The following is a 16,286-nucleotide window of genomic DNA, read 5'->3' as shown; positions in this document are numbered from 1 at the left end:
ATGACACATAGTTTATTGATGTGCTTACAGTACCTATTACAATGGGTATTTCTGTATGTTTTCAATTTTTCTTTTCCTGTGCCAACAGGTTAAGACAGAGATAATTGAACATAACATTAGTATTAAACATTCATTCAGTATTAAAAATGTTTAAAAATAAATAGACCAGGTCAGAGTACTCAAGTATAACCCATTTTCAATGGTTCTAAATTGAAAAAACAAAATGGGGGAAATCAGTTTTTTTGTTTTTGTTTCTTTTTCTTAATTTTTTTGTTTTTCAGTTTTCGTTTTTTCGTTTTCATTTTCCGTTTTAAACAGAAAAACGGAAAAACTTTTTTAGCAAAAATAAAAATAAATAAATAAATATATATATTTTTTTGCTAAATTCATGGCGGGCCACTTAAAAACGGGCAGCGGGCCGCAGTTGGCCCACGGGCTGTAGTTTGGCCACCCCTGACTTAGGGTGTCCAGTAGAGATGCGCGGATGAGCTTTTATGCCATCCTAATCCGCGTGTATGCATGAACCGTCCGCCCGCCATAAATCCGCGCAAATTATTTCATACTATTTATAGATCCGCGCCCGCCATGCACCCGACGATATAAACGCTATAAAACGCTATAAAAGGAGCAAACTTACAATTTCTGCTGCCGTTGGTGCGATCGCTGCAGTCCAAGACTCCAAATAAACTTCCATCCTGTATTATGTCCAGTCCACCACTTGCCCTCATGTAGTTTACTTGGCTAATGCTATAGCTTTAAGTTTAGTTTGCTGGATTGCCTCATTGTATGGGAAAATACGAACGCGTCTTCTCTTCAGCGGAGATTCCTTTTTGAGGGTGACATCATTGACCATATATGGACGAAAAGTGGAGTGTAGCGACCTAGCACATGGCTCTTGTTGTGTTTACGGCCGTGGGTCCTTTGGGGGACCTACAATAGGCGACTAAGAATGTGCCTGACGAAAAATGTAGCTTAAAGTACGTTCATAGACTAGAGAACGTAATTAATATTATTGTTCCTCATTAATGATACATCGTTTCAACCGCCCGCAACCCATCCGCTATTAATCAGAATGTTTATTTTTATGATCCTGCCCGGGGCGGGATATTCGCGGTCAGTGCGGTTATAACTGCGGCCCGTGCATCCCTAGTGTCCAGTCACTTAGGGTGTCCAGTCATAGGGCCCTATCGTTGCAATCGGCGTAGAAACTGCGTTTAAGGCCTGGCGCAGCCCAGATTAGTGGGTGTGGACCAGCGCACTCGATATCTTGGTGCCGGCGCTACACGCAGCCTCAACCATTATAACCACGCCTTTTAAGCGTAAAATTATGCACCCCCTGCTCATTGGAGAAGTGCAGTAAAGAGTCACACGCTTGCCTTTTAAGCTCCAATTCCACGGATTAGTCCAGTAAAACCAGACAAAGCCAAGCGCTCTGCTCCCCCCCCCCCTTCATCCCGTCTGTCTGTCTCCATATATAGGCTATTATTCCATATTATTATGCTTCTCAAACCAATCTAACTGCAGTTTAAATACTGCAAGCATGTGAATACGCTACACTATAGCAAGATCAAAGTGAAAAGAATGTTCTAAACGCATCAGCTAGAAAAATAGAGCCTATCCCTATATGATGAGATTAATTAGATTGGTGAAAGTTTGTCCAGAAAGATATCGTTTTCTCTCCCCTGCTGCAGGTAGGATGATGCACATAAATATAGCCTACATTATGTAAAGTCATTGCAGAAATGTGTTTTTATTGTAAAACTAAATGTGAAGTAGGGCCAAGTTATTGGAGCAGACATCACAGTATAGCAAATGACAGTAGAAGCGCGTTACGCTGTCACTTATCTAAATCATGTTAAATCGACGAGGGATATATATAGGCCCAGGATGACATATGTGACCTGCTCTGACAAAATCAGTCACATTGACCCTAAAACACATTTTGAGTTGTATACACTTTTGGAAAGAGGAGAATCTCAGCTTTCTGGGGATATCAAAATTATCTTTGTAGTCCAACAATTGAGGGAGATACACCCCTTTATGTCGCGACTGTTTCCAAACTGTGTTTTTGAGAAAAACGGCCTCAAAGTTTGACGTTAATTCTGAGACATAAACATCTTTTCTTGAAGTTGTCTGCATGTGCATGCCCACACACCAGTTGGGATTGGGCTGAAATTTTGTATGGCACTGTGTTATGATCCTGGGAAGGTAATGGCGATGTCATGGAAACCACCTGGAAAGTCCTTTAAACCACCTGGAAAGTCCTGGAAACTACCTGGAAAGCACTGGAAAGTCTTGGAAACCACCTCCCCAGGTTGGATTTGGCTGTAAATTTGTATGCCAGTGTGTCATGATCCATGGAAGGTCATGAGCAGGTCATGGAAACCACCTTGAAAGTCCTGGAAACCACCTGGAAAGTCCTGGAAACTACTTGGAAAGTCCTGGAAAGTCCTGGAAACCACTTCCCCAAGTTAAATTTGGCTGTAAATTTGTATGGCAGTGTGTTATGATGCAGGTAAGGTCATGGGAAGGTCATGGAAACCACCTTGAAAGTCCTGGAAACCACCTGGAAAGTCATGGAAACTACTTGTAAAGTCTAGAAACCACCTTTGGTTGGAGTGGGCTGTACATTTGCATGGTGGTGTGTTATGATCTGGGGTAGGTCATGGTAAGGTCCTGGAAACCACTTAGAAAATCCTGGAAACTGGACTTTCTGAATTTAAGACCTCAAATTAAGTTTATCTATTTCATTCATTGATTTAATTTACAGCATTTCAAATGAGCCATCATATCAAATCTGGCAAATGTATTTTCTAATATTAGATTAGAAAATAAATTTGCCAGATTTGATGGGACTTTCCCTATAAACCACGACCACTGTGCATGTACTGTATGTGTAGAAATCTGTGTAAGCCCAAAAAAGCTCTACGCCCAAATTAACACTACATTAACACTGGTCTTCTATTCGAATATACAGATAGATTGATACTTTTGTTGGTTAAACAGGTACACATGACATCTCAGTACACCTCAGTGGATATCATGTCAAAGTAGCCTATGTAAAGGCAACTAATAGACCAGCTAGAACAGTCTGGTGAATTCAGAAAATGGCATCACTTTACTGTAATGCAGCCTTTAACCCCAGGGAAATATTCATGTATAAGCATATTTGAGTAGGCTACATAGAAAAGCGGTATATAAGTCCTATCAATTATTATTATTATTATTATTATTATTATTATTATTATTATTATTAGTATTATTATCAATACCAACTGTTCTGTAATACCCAACTGACAGAAGATCCTCTGATGCCCCACCCACATTATTTTTTGTAATTAGGGCTACATTAATGCAGGCTAATAATTGTACATTAATGTAGTAATAATTGTAATTGTTGTAATAATTATTACAAATAACAGCAACAAAGAATCTATAGCGGACCCGTTTCTGCTCTGGAGTAGGAACAGAGAGACAGACAGCTGAAACTAACCTAGGCTATGAGGCAAATAATCTGAAATTAGCTCAGTCTAATGCCAGTTCAATTCAGGCAGTGAATTGAATTTAAAAGTCAAGCAACATTATCATGCAGATTACTGACTAGTATTAGTCTATCAATCTGACAGACAGACAGACAGACAGGCAGACAGACAGACTTTCACTGGATGCAGAAATTACGCAGCTGCTCTCTCTCTCTCTCCCCTTGCAAGGGGAGAGAGAGAGAGAGACAGCAGAGACGGGTTGCCATGTTCGTTATCATAACCCCCGAAGAGGCAGATTTTTAAGAGGGTAAAACGTTACATAAACAGCCTAAACTAGTCTAAAATAACAAACCAATAACACAACTCCACAATACAACCCTGACAAACTTTAGAAACAGCGTTTTAAATCCTAGAGTAGTCTATAGCCTACCATTTGCAAGTACCTCCAAACCCGTTTAACTGGCAATGTGAGGAGGGCTGCGCTGCACGTGCAGACTGAACGCAGAGAGCAGCAGCCTGTCAGCGCAGTATACTTTCACTTTTGACTTCAACTTCAAGAGCTTCAAAAGTATATGTGACCTGCTCTGACAAAATCAGTCACATTGACCCCAAAATACATTTTGAGTTGTATACACCGTTGGAAAGAGGAGACTCTCAGCTTTCTGGGGATATCAAAATTATCTTTGTAGTCCAACAATTGAGGGAGATACACCCCTTTATGTCGCGACTGTTTCCAAACTGTGTTTTTGAGAAAAACGGCCTCAAAGTTTGACGTTAATTCTGAGACATAAACATCTTTTCTTGAAGTTGTCTGCATGTGCATGCCCACACACCAGGTGGGATTGGGCTGAAATTTTGTATGGCACTGTGTTATGATCAGTGTTGGGAACGTTACTTTAAAAAAGTAATTAGTTATAGTTACTCACTACTTGTTCCAAAAAGTAACTGAGTTAGTAACTGAATTACTCTATAATAAAAGTAACTAGTTACCAGGGAAAGTAACTATTTGCGTTATCTCCACCTTGAAAATGCCAAATTTGTATGGATTGCTGCAAACCTGAGGGTACCCTCACGGGCCCCTCGGGCCGACCAAAACGGGCCGAGGCCGGGCTTGTTTTTTATTTATTTTTAATTAATAGGTCCGGGGTCGGGCCGTTTCAATAATTCAATTAAATAATGTTGTATTAGCGTACTCGCTTGATTTTACACAGCGGAGCACAGTCAGACAAAGAGGAGGAGTGAACAGACACTCCCATAGCCACACACAGACCCTGTCCGTCCATGTACAGCGAGCGGACAGCTCCCGAACACAGAGAGAGAGAGAGAGTCAGAGAGACAGACAGAGAGAGGCTGCGCAGGACGGCCGCACGGCGACGCAGCACGCGGAACAGAGAGGGAGAGAGATGTGTCATTATATCGTAATATTGGCTTCGGGCCTCGCAACGGGCTGGATCGGGCACGGGTCTGCATGTCACGGGCCGGGGAGGGCTCGGGCCGAAATTTCAGCCCCGCGCAGCTCTCTACTCCGGACTCGCCGTTTCTGCTGCTTCCTCAAATCTGTTTGGTGTGTCTGTGTGTGTGTGTGTGTCGCCCGTGTCCTGACTCCTGGCTCGTGTGTAACACTGGCTCCGATTGGCTACCATGAAACACATGACTCTGCCTTAGCCAATCATAATCGTTTATCTCGTTATAACCCACCCGGTCTCCTCACTTGACAACACTAGTGTAGGCTACGGGTAGTTTACTCAATCATTTCATAGTAACGCACCGCATTTAGCGTTCAGTAACGATAACGGCGTTGTAACGACGGAAACAGTAATTAGTTAGATTACCCCGTTACTGAAAAAATAACGGCGTTACCTAACGCCGTTCTTTTAAACGGCGTTATTCCAAACACTGGTTATGATCCTGGGGAGGTAATGGCAATGTCATGGAAACCACCTGGAAAGTCCTTTAAACCACCTGGAAAGTCCTGGAAACTACCTGGAAAGCACTGGAAAGTCTTGGAAACCACCTCCCCAGGTTGGATTTGGCTGTAAATTTGTATGGCAGTGTGTCATGATCCGTGGAAGGTCATGAGCAGGTCATGGAAACCACCTTGAAAGTCCTGGAGAGTCCTGGAAACTACTTGGAAAGTCCTGGAAACCACTTCCCCAAGTTAAATTTGGCTGTAAATTTGTATGGCAGTGTGTTATGATGCAGGTAAGGTCATGGGAAGGTCATGGAAACCACCTTGAAAGTCCTGGAAACTACTTGTAAAGTCTGGAAACCACCTCCGGTTGGAGTGGGCTGTACATTTGCATGGTGGTGTGTTATGATCTAGGGTAGGTCATGGTAAGGTCCTGGAAACCACTTGGAAAATCCTGGAAACTGGACTTTCTAATATTAGATTAGAAAATAAATTTGCCAGATTTGATGAGACTTTCCCTATAAACCACTTCTGGGGCCAAATGTATAAAACTGTGCATGTACTGTATGTGTAGAAATCTGTGTAAGCCCAAAAAAGCTCTACGCCCAAATTAACACTACATTTGGCCCCTGGTCTTCTATTCGAATATACAGATAGATAGATACTTTTGTTGGTTGAACAGGTACACATAACATCTCAGTACACCTCAGTGGATATCATGACAAAGTAGCCTATGTAAAGGCAACTAATAGACCAGCTAGAACAGCCTGGTAAATTCAGAAAATGGCATCACTTTACTGTAATGCAGCCTTTAACCCCAGGGAAATATTCATGTATAAGCATATTTGAGTAGGCTACATAGAAAAGCGGTATATAAGTCCTATCAATTATTATTATTATTATTATTATTATTATTATTATTATTATTATTATTATTATTATTATCAATACAAACTGTTCTGTAACACCCAACTGACAGAAGATCCTCTGACGCCCCACCCACATTATTTTTTGTAATTAGGGCTACATTCATGCAGGATAATAATTGTACATTAATAGTAATAATTGTAATTGTTGTAATAATTATTACAAATAACAGCAACAAAGAATCTATAGCGGACCCGTTTCTGCTCTGGAGTAGAGACAGAGAGACAGACAGCTGAAAGTAGGCTATGAGGCAAATAATCTGAAATTAGCTCAGTCTAATGCCATCTGTGAATTGAATTTAAAAGTAAAGCAACATTATCACGCAGATTACTGACTAGTATTAGTCTATCAATCTGACAGACAAACAGACAGGCAGACAGACAGACTTTCACTGGATGCAGAAATTACGCAGCTGCTCTCCCCCTCTCTCTCTCTCTCGTTGCAGCGGGGAGAGAGAGAGAGCAAGGGGAGAGAGAGAGAGCGAGAGAGAGACTGCAGACGGGTTGCCATGTTCGTTATCATAACCCCCGAAGAGGCAGATTTTTAAGAGGTTAAAACGTTACATAAACAGCCTAAACTAGTCTAAAATAACAAACCAATAACAGAACTCCACAATACAACCCTGACAAACTTTAGAAACAGCGTTTTAAATCCTAGAGTAGTCTATAATATAGCCTACCATTTGCAAGTACTGACACACCCGTTTAACTGGCAACGTGAGGCTGCACGCGCAGCAGAGAGCAGCAGGCTCAGAGCAGCGCAGTTTACTTTCAGTTTTGTCACTACCTTCAAGAGCTTCAAAAGTATATTTAGCGGTCGAATTTCACAATAATCTTTACAGAGAATGAAAGCCAAGGCTTTATTTTACTATAATCTGATGAAACCCCAAAACAACAGAAATAAATATTTTCTGATAAAATCGCGTTTTCTAGACAAACAGCCAGCGCGACAAGCGACTGATTTGGTCAGAGCAGGTCACATATTTAGCGGTCGAATTTCACAATAATCTTTACAGAGAATGAAAGCCAAGGCTTTATTTTACTATAATCTGATGAAACCCCAAAACAGGAGAAATAAATATTTTCTGATAAAATCGCGTTTTCTAGACAAACAGCCAGCGCGACAAGCGACTGATTTGGTCAGAGCAGGTCACATATATGTTTCACATAGGGTGGTGTTTTCACTTCGATGTTTTATTTGGTCCAATATTGAAATGTTCTACAATTGTAGGTTGTGTTACCATTACACATTATTTAGTTCTACCTTTATATCTATTTCGGCTCATTTGGTTGCTATTTAGTAGCGAAATGGAGTAGCCCATTGCATGCTGGGACATTCACAGGCAGTGAACTTACAACTTCTTTTTCCTATGGGACGTGTGTTGTGTCTGTCTGAGCGAGGGAGTCAGAGAGAGAGAGTCGTATTGTGCCTGTCAGACTGATATGAGCAAGAGAGAGGGAGTGACACAGAGAAGGGTGACAGAGGAGAGCCAGAGGAGTGCTCCACGCAACCGGCGCACTGAATAGGCCTGGTTTTCAAAAGCGCAAAGCGCTAAATTTACGCCAGGTGGGAAGATATCATTAGGCCGGTATTTAACGCCGAAACGCCCATTCTCGCCCATTCAGGGAGTGCGCCACGCCCATTCCGCCTAAAGCGCATTTGGCAGCGTTAAGCCATGTTGATATCTTCCCGAGGCAGGCGCAAGGCACGTTTTTTTGCGTTTAAGGCCCGTTTTAGCGCCGAAGGCTTGTGGGAGAATAGGGGCCATAGTCTATTTTTTATTTGTCTTTATTGAATGTTCCAAAACTGCATGTTTAACTAAGAATAGGCTAATGATTATTTCCACCAACCACTTATTTAATGTGGTTACTTTCTTGTCAAAAGTTTGGAAGGAACAATGCATGCTGGGGGATATGCAAATGTGTTTGTCCAACGCGGTCCAATGGCATTGCTCTCTGTCAGAACTTGCTTGGATGTCCTGATGTTGGTTTAGTAGCAAAAGTAAACACAAGTTAATAGCAACATTCACTATAGACTCTATAGTGAAACGACCGCAACGCGGACTTATGCCTCCGCCATTAGTTCATTCTTGAGTCCAAATCGCCATTTGAGGCAAATTGGAAGAAATTCCGTCAAGACATTCCTGAGATATCGCGTTAACAAGCTTGAAAATGGCATTCAAAAGGTCACAGTGACCTTGACCTTTGATAACCAAAATGGAATCAGTTCATCCTTGCGTCCAAGTCGATGTTTGAGCCAACTTGGGAATGGCGTTCGTGAGGTCACAGTGACCTTGAAGTTTGACCACCAAAATGTAAACAGTTCATCCTTGAGGCCAAGTTAATGTTTGAGGCAAATTTGATGAAATTCCGTCAAGGCATTCCTGAGATATGGCGTTAACAAGCTTGAAAATTGCGTTGGAGAGGTCACAGTGACCTTCACCTTTGATCACCAAAATGTAATCCTTTCATCCTTGCACCCAAGTCGACGTTTGAGCCAAATTGGCAGAAATCCCATCAAGCTATTCTTGAGATATCGCTTTAACGAACTTGGGAATGGCATTCGTGAGGTCACAGTGACCTTGACCTTTGACCACGAAAGTCTAATCAGTTCATCCTTGAGTCCAAGTTGATGTTTGAGGCAAATTTGATGAAACTCCGTCACGGCATTTCTGAGATGTTGGGCTAACAAGCTTTAAAATGGCGTTCGAGAGGTCACAGTGACCTTGGCCTTTGACCACCAAAGTCTAATCAGTTCCAAGTCGATGTTTGAGGCAAATTTGATGAAATTCCGTCAAGGCATTCGTGAGATATCGCGTTAACAAGCTGGAAAATGGCATTTGAGAGGTCACAGTGACCTTGACCTTTGACCTTTGACCACCAGAATCTAATCAGTTCATCCTTGAGTCCAAGTCGATGTTTGAGACAAATTTGATGAAATTCCGTCAAAGGCATTCGTGAGATATCGCGTTAACAAGCTGGAAAATGGCGTTTGAGAGGTCACAGTGACCTTGACCTTTGACCTTTGACCACCAAAATCGAATCAGTTCATCTTTGAGTCCAAGTCGATGTTTGAGACAAGTCTGATTAAATTCCGTCAAGGCATTCCTGAGATATCGCGATAACAAGCTTGAAAATGTTGTTTGAGAGGTCACAGTGACCTTGACCTTTGACCTTTGACCACCAAAATCTAATCAGATCATCATTGAGTCTAAGTCGATGTTTGAGGCAAATTTGATGAAATTCCGTCAAGGCATTCGTGAGATATCGCGTTAACAAGCTGGAAAATGGCATTTGAGAGGTCACAGTGACCTTGACCTTTGACCTTTGACCACCAGAATCTAATCAGTTCATCCTTGAGTCCAAGTCGATGTTTGAGACAAGTTTGATTAAATTCCCTCAAGGCATTCCTGAGATATCGCGTTAACAAGCTTGAAAATGGCGTTCGAGAGGTCACAGTGACCTTGACCTTTGACCTTTGATCACCAAAATCTAATCAGATCATCCTTGAGTCCAAGTCGATGTTTGAGACAAGTTTGATTAAATTCCCTCAAGGCATTCCTGAGATATCGCGTTAACAAGCTTGAAAATGGCATTCGAGAGGTCACAGTGACCTTGACCTTTGACCTTTGACCACCAAAATCTAATCAGATCATCCTTGAGTCTAAGTCGATGTTTGAGGCAAATTTGATGAAATTCCGTCAAGGCGTTCCTCAGATAACGCGTTAACAAACATCGTATGGACGTACGGACGGACGGACAACCCGGATCCATAATGCCTCCGGCCTGGCTATCGCCGGCGGAGGCATAAAAACCATGAACAATGAAGAAAACCAGAAGGAATACAGTTCCACTTTTACCAAATAAACCAAAATTGATGTTCTGCGACAAGTTATATCATCCTGAAAACCCAAATATTTGAAACTAGTAAAATTATAAAATTATCTGTAAGGTAAATAAGGTAAATAAAGGTAAATAAAATAAGTTGTTGGTCCACATTATAATGACATCTTCCCATATCTGTCAACCTGTCACAAGTAGGTGGCTGACTCCTACTGGAACAATTTGGTGCACCCATTACACTTAACTCATTAGAATATAATGCAACTTAATCCCCATCCCAGAACCCACAACCTCTGGCAACCTACTGCCAAAGTTGCCCCTTACCAGCCCACCCTAATGTAGCAGGCTAAAATCGGGCCTGGGGCAAAATATCCAGAGTAGACTGTCCACACATGGGCAAAATATAATCAAGACTAGACTGTCCACACATGGGCAAAATATAATCCAGGGAAGCCAAGCTACGGGCCAGGGAGATCATGGGGGAGAAGGGAAGCCCTTAGCCGCTACCCCGGTGGCCTCTCACCAGGCAAGACCGGCTTCACTAAACCTCCGCCTCCGGCATAGCGGAGCCGACGTTACACACACGCAGGGTTCCTGAGCAGCAGACTTTTTCTCTCTCAAAACAATTGAAACCCGTCATGTTAAGGCTGAGCAAGGAGATCGATTTTATTTCACCAGAGCCGAGGGCAGCAACACAAAAGACTAATGGAAATAACAAGATAATTAGCAACAGGCGGACACCGTGGTGGTGAGTAGGTCACTCAGAGACTGGTCATGAGTTACATGATTTTAGATGGGTCAAAGTAATATTTCCGATGTATCTTGCCCATTCTATGGCCAGGCGAGTTGTAATATATTGTCATGTCATGGTGTTTTGGGGTCATTAATAAACGAGATTGATTCTGTTATTTTTCTATAATTTTCTGGGGTAGTGCTATTTTACATTGAAATCAATGGGGAGAGGCTGTGTTTTCGTCCTAGAAGGGGGCGGGAACATGTGGCGCCTACAAAATGACGTATTGCAGATCTGACGAGCGATACAGAGCCCTCCACATTAACAATGAGGCTCATCAACGCTTTTCTGCACTGGCCATATGCTAGGTTTCGACCTAGCCTTGTTTAAGATATTTCATGTGTAGCTGTGTTTTTTCCTGCTCTGCTAATTAGCCAAAGTGTTTGCCACTGTATTTTGTTGACAAATAACCTTATTTTGGGCTCAAAGTCTTAAGTGGTCACACACTAGAAACGGGTGCTGACGTCAGACTTTATGGTTGTCAAAGCTCACGTATGCGGACGTGTCATAGACAAATACAATATTTAATATTACAGTGAATACAATCTGACGTTAGCTAGGCCAATACATTTGCTAACGAAGTGTTCTGGCCATTCGTTCTGACTAAACAACGCTGCTCACTTTTAACCAGTTTGAGTTATGCTCTTTCCATATCTTTTCCATATAAGCCCACCAGCTTTGATATCGGTTGGCTGGTTGTTGATATTTATAACAATATTATGCCTTTTAGATGAACATTTTCGGCGATAGAGGCAGCCGTCTGGAAGGGCGACAAAGATCGTATTGAAGGTAGGATCAAGGCTCTTATCCATTTTGGACAACAGTGCTCCAGCCATGATGTTGCAGTGGAATATGGTATAAGCCTTCGGTTCTTACCAACAGACGATCTTTGGCGCAAATGATGAGCCAGAGCTCTGATGATGACGTGCTTTGTTACAGCATGCACACATGATGATGCCCGTTTTAGAACAACATCAATGAAAAACTGACTGGAGGGGGGCTTTAACTTGCATGTCATTGTAAAGTTTAGCTCACCTTCTGTCTGAATGTAGGGTCATTGTAAAGTTTAGCTCACCTTCTGTCTGAATGTAGGGTCATTGTAAAGTTTAGCTCACCTTCTGTCTGAATGTAGGGTCATTGTAAAGTTTAGCTCACCTTCTGTCTGAATGTAGGGTCATTGTAAAGTTTAGCTCACCTTCTGTCTGAATGTAGGGTCATTGTAAAGTTTAGCTCACCTTCTGTCTGAATGTAGGGTCATTGTAAGGTTTAGCTCACCTTCTGTCTGAATGTAGGGTCATTGTAAAGTTTAGCTCACCTTCTGTCTGAATGTAGGGTCATTGTAAAGTTTAGCTCACCTTCTGTCTGAATGTAAGGGCATTGTAAAGTTTAGCTCAGCTTCTGTCTGGATGTAGGGTCATTGTAAAGTTTAACTCACCTTCTGTCTGAATGTAGGGTCATTGTAAAGTTTAGCTCACCTTCTGTCTGAATGTAGGGTCATTGTAAAGTTTAGCTCACCTTCTGTCTGAATGTAGGGTCATTGTAAAGTTTAGCTCACCTTCTGTCTGAATGTAGGGTCATTGTAAAGTTTAGCTCACCTTCTGTCTGAATGTAGGGTCATTGTAAAGTTTAGCTCACCTTCTGTCTGAATGTAGGGTCATTGTAAAGTTTAGCTCACCTTCTGTCTGAATGTAGGGTCATTGTAAGGTTTAGCTCACCTTCTGTCTGAATGTAGGGTCATTGTAAAGTTTAGCTCACCTTCTGTCTGAATGTAGGGTCATTGTAAAGTTTAGCTCACCTTCTGTCTGAATGTAAGGGCATTGTAAAGTTTAGCTCACCTTCTGTCTGAATGTAGGGTCATTGTAAAGTTTAGCTCACCTTCTGTCTGAATGTAGGGTCATTGTAAAGTTTAGCTCACCTTCTGTCTGAATGTAAGGGCATTGTAAAGTTTAGCTCACCTTCTGTCTGGATGTAGGGTCATTGTAAAGTTTAGCTCACCTTCTGTCTGAATGTAGGGTCATTGTAAAGTTTAGCTCACCTTCTGTCTGAATGTAGGGTCATTGTAAAGTTTAGCTCACCTTCTGTCTGAATGTAGGGTCATTGTAAAGTTTAGCTCACCTTCTGTCTGAATGTAGGGTCATTGTAAAGTTTAGCTCACCTTCTGTCTGAATGTAGGGTCATTGTAAAGTTTAGCTCACCTTCTGTCTGAATGTAGGGTCATTCTCCACAAATACTGCATGACAGTAAGACTCACTAGAACTAGAGACCATCTTGCGATGGGATCACCCCAGCCGCGATGCCCGCAACTAAAAACGAATGTGGGCCGGGGCGTAAAGTGTGTGGGTGCGTGTGTGTGTGTATGTTGGGGGGGCAATGGGGGAGGGGATGATGCTCATTTTCGAACTCTGCCTTCATTTTGATCTGTAAACATTTTTGGCTGCATCTTGCAATTAGCAGACAGACAGGCAGATATATAAACACCTGGCAAAGTACTCACAAGGTGAAAATAATACCAGCCCTGCTAACATACTGAACATACCATAGTAAGTTATTAGCTACCTTGACCCATTTACTCACAAATGTATTTAAACAAACTCCCTTCATATACTGGACTGCCACTCCATCTCAACTCAACAATATGCAGAAGCGAAAAGCACACAAATCATTTGGCATCCTCTCCCTCTCTCTCTCTCTCTCTCTCTCTCTCTCTCAATTTCTGTCTCTCTCCCCTCTCTCGCTTTCTCTCTCTCTCCATCTCTCTCTCTCTCTCTCTCTGACTCACCATCGGAGCGGTGAATGCAGGTATGCTGGTTGTCGCTGAGGAAGAAGCCGTCGTTGCACTGGCACTCGTAGCTGCCCATGGTGTTGACACACACCTGCTGGCATCCGCCGTTGTTGTCCAGACACTCATCCACATCTGAGAGAGGGAGAGGGGAGGTAGAGAGAGGGAGAGAGGGGGGAGACAGAGAGAGATAAACAAACGTGTGTCAGTGTGAGTTTATTTGCCGGGAAAGTCCTGATGAGAGGGGATGACACACACACACACACACACACACACACACACACACACACACACACACACACAGGGCAGACAGTGTCCTAACAAGCTCAGTAGGTGGCAGAATCAAACTGCTGGCCCCCGGTGCGTGTGAGGGTGTAAATGTGTTATGTGCACGTGTGCATGCTGGTGCACGAGAGTGCCCATGCTGGTGCACGAGAGTGCCCATGCTGGTGCACGAGCGTGTTTATACGGCCCCACTGTGCTGCTGAAAGCTCCGTAAATTACCAATGGGCCATTTTGATGGAGCTGAAGTGAGCTGGAAACATATAACACCCTTCACTGACTTTAACAAGGATCAAACACCGCCATGCTGCAAATACACAGAATACAGCCACGCTGGTGTGTGTGTGTGTGTGTGTGTGTGTGTGTGTGTGTGTGTGTGTCTGTGTCTGTGTGTGTGTGTGTGTGTGTGTGTGTGTGTGTGTGTGTGTGTGTGTGTGTGTGTGTGTGTGTGTGTGTGTGTGTGTGTGTGTGCGTGTGTGTGTGTATGCGTGTGCGTGCGCGCCTTAACCCCATCCCTGACCAGGATGAATTTGTGTAGTATTTAGTCTGAAGTTGATCCCATGTGTCTGTGTGTTTAGCGACACACACACACACACACACACACACACACACACACCAGCGTGGCTGTATTCCGTGTATTTGCAGCATGGCGGTGTTTGATCCCTGAAGTCAGTGAAGGGTGTTATATGTTTCCAGCTCACTCACTCACTCACTCACTCACTCACTCACTCACTCAAGAAAGAAAGAAAGAAAGAATGAAAGAAAGAACGAAAGAATGAACGAAAGAAAGAATGAACGAAAGAAAGATAGATAGATCAGTGTTCCAAAGTTGGTCAGGGTGCACTTCACACTTTCAAATAAATCGGAATCGGAAATATGAAACCTTTCATCTTCGTCTTTCTCTGATAATGCGCAGTTTTCCTTGTAAATCAATTTTTTATTATTTTTTCAGCCAGACAAAATGAGAGATCTCAGACGACAGTAACTAACAGGTTATACCTAAAAGACATTAAAAAAATAATATAACAGAATCCCTTCCCCCCACCCACAACCCTGACAGCAATTAACAAAGGAGAAGAAAAAAAAGGAACATACATACATGCAGAGCCATATAATAGAAGAGTTCCGACATCTCCATTCACTCCAATGGACCAGTTTTTTTTACCAGGAAGTAGAAAGTGGAACTCTTGAGTAAAAAAAGCAGCACTGTCGAGTTGCAACAAAATAGACAGTGTTGTACTTTGAAAGGGTTTTTCATCCCTTGAAATGAATCAAATTGTACATTATCGGCTTTATTTTCGCATGCAAAAGTAGCGCGAGACCCATTCCTGGCTGTTCATTGGCTAATGAGTCTGGCATTTTGGTCCTCCGCTGACGCCACTCTCTTACTAGAGGACACTACATACATGGATTCATACATACATCTAAGACAAAAAAACAAACAAACAAAAAACAAACAAAAACAAAAAACAAACAAAGGAGTTATCTCTGGTAGTGCGATAGAAGATTTGTAAGAATATTTACTATGACTATTGACTAGGAACTTTAACTAGGGGAGCCACTGCGGGAGTGAGGTCACTAGCAGGGAGAGAGGAAAAAAGAGAAATAAATGGGTTCCAGAGAGAAATAAATATATCTGCCTTGTTTTGTCTAGTATATCTGATCTTTTCAAGATGTAAGCAACTCATTAGGTCTCTCATCCAATGTACATGAGAGGGTGGTTGAGTGGATTTCCATCCCATAAGAATCAGCTGCTTGGCTATTAACATCGAAAAGGCCAGAGCATCTTTCTGGGGCTTAGAAAGGAAGGTGTTTTTGGGTGGAAGGCCAAAAAGTGAAATGAACGGGGAGGGTTCAATGGTTATTTTTAATACTGTATGATAGAGAATGGAATTTTAACCACTCTTCATCCGCTAAATGTATATATAACAGCTGATATAGCCTAAACCAAATGAATCGAAACCAGGAGTCCAGGAAGATGTCTTAATGAAAGTATATTTATTACCATAACATTCTCTGTCAATATGTATTGTCAGAGGACTGAATCTCAATGTACACATTCTGATACGTTATACAGAGTCAAATATTCAGCGATGACTGACAGTTTGACATATGCTTTATACTCAGAGAGAGGAGGAAAGGCAGAGAGGAGGGGGGATGAACTTTGGAAATGTGTGTGCGTCATGCATTCTGACAGGGAAACTGTTATCAGTTGTTATGGGACGCGATGCACTGTCCAAGGTTTCAGCAAAAGGAGAGAAGTCCTCAATGC

General features: G+C 42.3%; 1 protein-coding gene across 2 annotated transcripts in view; it reads right to left on the bottom strand.

Annotated features, from left to right (window-relative positions):
- scube1 (signal peptide, CUB domain, EGF-like 1) overlaps window positions 1–16,286 on the bottom strand; it is a 591,791-nt gene that overhangs the window by 384,208 nt on the left and 191,297 nt on the right. For both annotated transcript variants that reach the window (XM_083632214.1, XM_083632215.1), the window contains exon 4: window positions 13,733–13,867. In XM_083632214.1, coding sequence (XP_083488340.1) covers window positions 13,733–13,867 — 135 coding nt within the window. The remainder of the gene's footprint in view (window positions 1–13,732; window positions 13,868–16,286) is intronic.

Source organism: Poromitra crassiceps (assembly GCF_964638095.1).
Source record: "Poromitra crassiceps genome assembly, chromosome: 2".
NCBI lineage: Eukaryota > Metazoa > Chordata > Actinopteri > Beryciformes > Melamphaidae > Poromitra > Poromitra crassiceps.
This window is presented reverse-complemented; position numbering and strand designations above follow the sequence as displayed.